Here is a 6,745-nt window from a genome sequence, read left to right on the forward strand (position 1 = left end):
AGACCCAGCCTTTGCATAAATTGTAGGATGGAATTTTTGTGTTCAGCAAAGCATTTGTAGTTGAAGTTTGACCACATATCATCCAGAAGCTGATCACCCAACTGGCCTGTCTGGTTGAAGAGCATCCAGTCGCCGACGGTTGGAGATGCCTCTTTAACTTGTGTTGGGTCGGTAATTATGTTCTTAAAAGCATCAACAAACCACTGAACATCAACAATAACCATTTTATTTAACCCTTCTTCATTGAAAAAAGTATCGTTCCAATCTCGTGAAAGAAAGACAGCATGATGCGCAAGTCTTCATCTTTTTCAGGAAGTTCAGTCTTAATGTTTTGTTTTAGTTCTTCAATGCTCATCATCTTTTTTTCTGTTTTCATTTCTGACAGAGATATTTCAAACATAGCCCACTTGGCAGGAACTCTTTCTCCCCAGCGTGTTTGTTGAGCAGCAACTTCTACAATGGCTTTCTCTATCTTTTTTGTTTCAATTTCTTCCAGAGGCGGAACTCGAATCTGAAAGTATCGCTTCTGTGAGAGGTGTCGTTTTAATTCAGAGTCTCTTTGTAAGCATTCCATTAATTCGTCATAAAAACATTTTGTCTTCCCCTGAAAAGAGCAATGAAGAATAAAAATTACAAACAGTAATCATAATGAAAGTGCAATCAAACAATACTAAAACGAGCACGCTCGAATTTTTGAGGACTAGGATAAGGGGTAATTGATTTTCATATGTTATTATTAAGTGTTACTAGTCCATCAAACTTCTTGATTCACTTCTTTAGGAAGCCACAACCCATTTATTACGTGAAAATGTTATTGTTTGATCTGATATTTTTTGCAATAACTCATCATTATAATTTGCGAAAAGTACGATGCAAAATTTGAAATTTGAAATTTTGTCGCTCAGAAATTATAAGAAGGGTTTTATTAAAAGACAGAAAATACACTAGTGAGATGTTTGATGCAGATGATTGATCTCATTATATTTCTTGTTCTTACATCTTGTACTTCTTCACTGACTTTATCTTTGTGCGTTGCAACCAATACTACAGGCGTTGTATCATCACAGTAAGTGCTTATAGACTGCATCCAGTAAAGGAAGTATTCTAAAAATAATTCAGCGTTTTTAATTTTTCTGTTTGCTTTTAGAAAACCTACAAAACAATATACACACTCAAAAATCTGTTAGTCTTGTACGTGTTACACATTTATAAGTTTCTATAATCTTTTATCACAACTATATCTTTATGAAATTTATAAGAAATATGCCCCAATGAATGAAATAAATTGCACTTAATATTTTAGTTTCCTTCATCCAATGTCACCCAAATAAATACAACGTATTTTTATGAATAGAAAAAAGTCTTAACCTTTGTATGTCCAATCTTCATATATGGACCCATTTGCGTCCAATCGAGTGGAGTCAACCTTTTCTTCCAAACGTTTTTTACATGTCTATCACAAGAATATAGAATGCACGTCTTGTAAGGTAGACTTGATGACAGGCATAATAGAACACTGACCGCCAAAGTCAGTTACACTGATCAGTTTTCTCTTTTCTTTATGTGTCTTTCAACATCGCAAGACATTCCCTGTGGTACTTCTGTAAAATTAATTAACCCTGTTACTTTCTTTACAATACATGCCTACACAACAATTCGTGTTTGATGAAGGGATATGATACTAGTAAGTAGTAACATGATAAAAAAAACAGAGTTAATGTAAAACATGTGAAAAAATGTCTTAAAACAGTGCTAGCATAAAACGGAATATACAATAAAAAAAGGAAAATGAGCATCATTTTTGGGGGAATGGTAAACCATTGAGTTTTAAGTGAAATGTTATAGATTAAAGTATATGTCAACCTTTCAGCAATTTCTGGTCTTCATTATCCTCAATTTGGAACATATTATGATGAACTTCGAGCCCTACAGTTGACTCAGTGGTGTATAAGTCCTCTAATGTCCATTTGGATTGAAGCCTTCTTAGGAAGGTGGTTTTACCTGCCCCCACACACCCAACGATCATCGCTCTTCCCCTGAACATTTCAATGCTTTCTTCACGTATGCTTTTCAAGAACTTCAGGCGCTGGTCATATTCCCATCTTAGAATTTCCTCAGGGATTTTCACTAAAAATGAACAATCAAAGCTAACAATTTTTAGATTGAAGGAAAAAGGGGAAGATACTAAGTAACGAATAGAAATTGATCTCAAAAACATTACATTTTTCATTTCTTAAATACTTTGTTCATAGAAAGTTTTATGTGATGCTTACCGATTTTGTACTATTTTTTGATAGGTTGTATCCGCTAAATATACTTACATATTCGGCTCACTAATGGATGAATATTGGTATCTGTAATAGTGGGATGTGGGATGATACCCAAGTCTAGTTTTACAATGAGTTTCTCAGTGAAAATGCTAGGGAGACAAATACACCATTCTTCTTGAGAACCAAGATACCCAGATGTCCTGAAATACTTTGCGATCAAGGCAACTGGTGCCTTGTCCAGAAGGAAATGAACGTTTTTCTGCACAAGATAACCGTGTTGAATATAAGCCCAGAGAGTCTGTTTCTCAACATCATCTGAAGTAAATGTTAATTTGGTCCCCGTACAAATCATGCTATCATATATGGAGCAGTCAGATCTTATATCATCTGGAATAGGTTCTGCGTCTGGTCCCTTGGAGAATGCGTACAAGTCCTTCAGGATCTCCAACTGATCTTTGTTTTCCAGATCCACGGAGCCTCCTTCGCAGAAGAGAAGCCAGAAATGGAGGTACCTTTTGATGGAGTTGAAATCTATTCTGCTAAACAAATCTGTAAGATAGTGTTGAGGCATTAGCTATAGAGCATACTAAAACTTTTGGTCTACTTCGTTTGCAAGTCTTTAGTTATATAGTACGTAGTTCACAGTTCCTTAAATTGATAAATACACTAGAGAGTTTATTGAGAAGAGAAAAAGTAAATGCTCTCGGTTAATTATAAGTAAAGGATCACCATATTCGTGTCGTTCTTCTTGACCCTTAACGTGAGTACAATCCTGAGTTTCGACATGGGGTTCTGGGATCATGACGATATAGAGGTCAAGGTCACTAGTCTCAGATTCAGAAGTTGTGTCTGGTTTCAAATACGGCCAATCCCAATGGTTTGATAATGGTTCCCCAACATTCACTGCAGAAGGACTTTTGAGGCGTACAGGAGTTATTCCTAAATAACAAAAATATACTGTAAATTCAGATATTTTCGTGGGGTCAAATTTTCTAGGTTTGAGGAAAAAATATTGGCTTGTGGAGATTTGATTTCGTGGTTGGAGATTGTTTTGCAGAAATGCATAGGGAATTTTACATTTTGTAGTGGTCATAAAACAACAAAAATTAGCCATGGTCTTTGTTATATAACGCTTTCAAGTACAAATATACGCGTTAATGAAATTTTCGAGAGCAGACAGACTCGGATAACTAATTGCAAAATAACAGTTCTCGCAAAAAAGGAATGTGCTTTAAAAATAGCTATAAAAGGCAATAATCTACCACATCAGTTTCTTATTTAGACATTTTACTAATATACATGCAGTATTCTAGTAACTTACCTATATGAATAGGCCTGCTCATGAAAGAACGTAATAACGACGTTCCCATACATGAGTATTTTCCACTATCCTCTGAAGTAGCACCATTGATAATCAGCATGGGCGTACTGTCTGTTCCTGTTTTGTACTTCACTCCGTTTGATATATCAATGGCCGATTCATTTTTGGTCCACATAATATTTGATAAATTCGAGTTCCATGGTATGAATATATACAGTCCATTCATACATTGCCTAATTGCGATGACTAAATAAATGTTAAAGAAAAGAACCAATCTTGTGTTATCAAAGATGAAGTAACAAAAGAGTAGCACAGTGATAAAAAAAAAGTCAGTCCTTAAAAAAATTCTAAATCTAGCCTTATGTCTCCAGCTCTATAAACAAAAACAGTAAAAATTAAAATTCTACTTCACAGAATTACTCTTTTGTAATTTGATATACTCCATTCATATAATCTCCGTCCTCAACCAACATGTCAAACCAGAAGTCTCTGTCGAGACTGTAGCTCTACTGGTTTGTACTTATCAAAAACCATTGCACTATTTTATGTATCTTTGTGTAGTCTACTTGTGTGCCAACTTATTTTGAAATCAAACTAAAACTGTAGAAGGAGTAGCGTTTTAAAGGAATTTCACAGAAAATACTATATATAGTAACCATGCGAAATCAAAAACCGATGCCATCTATGTATCTTAGTGTAGTCTACTTGTGTGCCAAGTTATATTGAAATCAGACCAAAACTGTAGAAGTAGTAGTGTTTTAAAGGAATTTCACAGAGAATTCTATTTTTAGTAACCATGGCAACACCGTTCATCGAAATCAAAAACCGATGCACTGTTCTATGTATCTTAGTGTAGTCTACTTGTGTGCCAAGTTATATTGAAATCAGACCAAAACTGTAGAAGGAGTAGCGTTTTAAAGAATTTCACAGAAAATTCTATTTTTAGTAACCATGGCAACACCGTTCATCGAAATTAAAAATCGATGCACTATTCTATGTATCTTAGTGTAGTCTACTTGTGTGCCAAGTTATATTGAAATCAGACCAAAACTGTAGAAGGAGTAGTGTTTTAAAGGAATTTCACAGAAAATTCTATTTTTAGTAACCATGGCAACACCGTTCATCGAAATCAAAAACCGATGCACTATTCTATGTATCTTAGTGAAGTCTACTTGTGTGCCAAGTTATATTGAAATCAGACCAAAACTGTAGAAGGAGTAGCGTTTTAAAGGAATTTCACAGAAAATTCTATTTTTAGTAACCATGGCAACACCGTTCATCGAAATTAAAAATCGATGCACTATTCTTTGTATCTTAGTGTAGTCTACTTGTGTGCCAAGTCATATTCGAAATCAGACCAAAACTGTAGAAGGAGTAGCGTTTTAAAGGAATTTCACAGAAAATTCTATTTTTAGTAACCATGGCAGCACCGTTCATCGAAATCAAAAACCGATGCACTATTCTATGTATCTTAGTGTAGTCTACTTGTGTGCCAAGTTATATTGAAATCAGACCAAAACTGTAGAAGGAGTAGCGTTTTAAAGGAATTTCACAGAAAATTCTATTTTTAGTAACCATGGCAACACCGTTCATCGAAATTAAAAATCGATGCACTATTCTTTGTATCTTAGTGTAGTCTACTTGTGTGCCAAGTTATATTGAAATCAGACCAAAACTGTAGAAGGAGTAGCGTTTTAAAGGAATTTCACAGAAAATTCTATTTTTAGTAACCATGGCAACACCGTTCATCGAAATCAAAAACCGATGCACTCTTCTATGTGTCTTAGTGTAGTCTACTTGTGTGCCAAGTTATATTGAAATCAGACCAAAACTGTAGAAGGAGAGCGTTTTAAAGGAATTTCACAGAAAATTCTATTTTTAGTAACCATGGCAACACCGTTCATCGAAATTAAAAATCGATGCACTATTCTTTGTATCTTAGTGTAGTCTACTTGTGTGCCAAGTTATATTGAAATCAGACCAAAACTGTAGAAGGAGTAGCGTTTTAAAGGAATTTCACAGAAAATTCTATTTTTAGTAACCATGGCAACACCGTTCATCGAAATTAAAAATCGATGCACTATTCCATGTATCTTAGTGTAGTCTACTTGTGTGCCAAGTTATATTGAAATAAGACTATAATTGTAGGAGGAGTAGCGTTTTGAAAAATTGTTTACAGACAGACAGACAGACAGACGGACGGACGCCGGACGCATTACTATGGCATAAGCTCTTCTGGTCTCTGACCAGTAGAGCTAAAAAGGACAATGGGGGCTAATTAAGCTACTTGCTTGTCCCTGTTTATGATATCTCTGACATTTTCCTGGCTTTTCTTACGATTTTGATATTGTGCATGCCAGGAAAACGTCAGAACCGGCGCCATTACGAAAAATGGGAAATCGCCGCCTCCAACCGGAGGCGGCATTCACGAGTTGATCTTGTAGATACTTGCGAACCGAATTAAATTTCAATGTCACAAGTTATCAATAGTACAATACTTTTGGTACTCACCAATATCGTTTTTATGGTTCATTTATATAATATAAAATCCGTCGAGAAGATTTCATCATACTCTCGAGATTTGTCTTTATTTCGTGCATTTTAAAATCTTGCAAGCCCTGTAACTAAACGTGGTGTGATATTTTCTTTTCATCAATAATGGTAAGTACTACATGTATGTGTTGTTCTTTTGAAATATTCTGATTTCGGCATAAGTGCGGTTTGCAAGTATTAAAAATGAAATCCAGTGCGAGACGGAGAAATTTCCCGTTTTCCTGGCATGTAAAATATCAAAATCGTAAAAAAGCCTTGAAAACGTCAGATTTTTCGGACTAATAGGTCATAGAAGGTCACATGTCAAATTTCTAATTTTTACGCTTAATGCAAATTTTTATCAATTTTCTAGTGCAATTTGCTTCAGAAAATATAAATATTAATTTTGTCTGTCTTCCAAGTTTATATTTTTTTAATCAGTAATATCTGAATCCAAAGTGACTATAAAAATCTAAGATAGGCAAGTGTATGCTCTACTTTTCCTGAGTTGATTTAAGGAATCACTGTCTAGTTTGGAGCTGAGTATGCCAGGGCATCAACAATAGTGCAAAGATGGCATAATTTGCATAACGGGCGAAGCCCGTTATGCTAAAATTATCCC

The 6,745-nt window shown here is 35.0% G+C and overlaps 2 protein-coding genes across 2 annotated transcripts; both read right to left on the reverse strand.

Annotated features, from left to right (window-relative positions):
* Positions 1-229: 229 nt before the first annotated feature.
* Positions 230-1,532, reverse strand: LOC134261848 (uncharacterized). Its single transcript, XM_062744239.1, has 3 exons — positions 1,369-1,532; positions 1,007-1,104; positions 230-604 (listed from the first exon to the last, which is right to left on the reverse strand). Exons 2-3 carry the CDS (start codon positions 1,085-1,087, stop codon positions 230-232), a joined length of 456 nt encoding a protein of 151 aa, XP_062600223.1. The 5' UTR covers positions 1,088-1,104; positions 1,369-1,532.
* A 326-nt stretch (positions 1,533-1,858) lies between these two features.
* Positions 1,859-3,835, reverse strand: LOC134261849 (uncharacterized). Its single transcript, XM_062744240.1, has 4 exons — positions 3,592-3,835; positions 3,000-3,209; positions 2,322-2,819; positions 1,859-2,127 (listed from the first exon to the last, which is right to left on the reverse strand). The coding sequence occupies exons 1-4, from the start codon at positions 3,815-3,817 to the stop codon at positions 1,859-1,861; spliced, it is 1,203 nt and encodes a 400-aa protein (XP_062600224.1). The 5' UTR covers positions 3,818-3,835.
* Between the last annotated feature and the right edge of the window lie 2,910 nt (positions 3,836-6,745).

The sequence above is a fragment of the Saccostrea cucullata genome, unplaced genomic scaffold, assembly GCF_032062105.1.
Source record: "Saccostrea cucullata isolate Sc308-1 unplaced genomic scaffold, CSIRO_AGI_Scuc_v1 ctg12313, whole genome shotgun sequence".
NCBI lineage: Eukaryota > Metazoa > Mollusca > Bivalvia > Ostreida > Ostreidae > Saccostrea > Saccostrea cuccullata.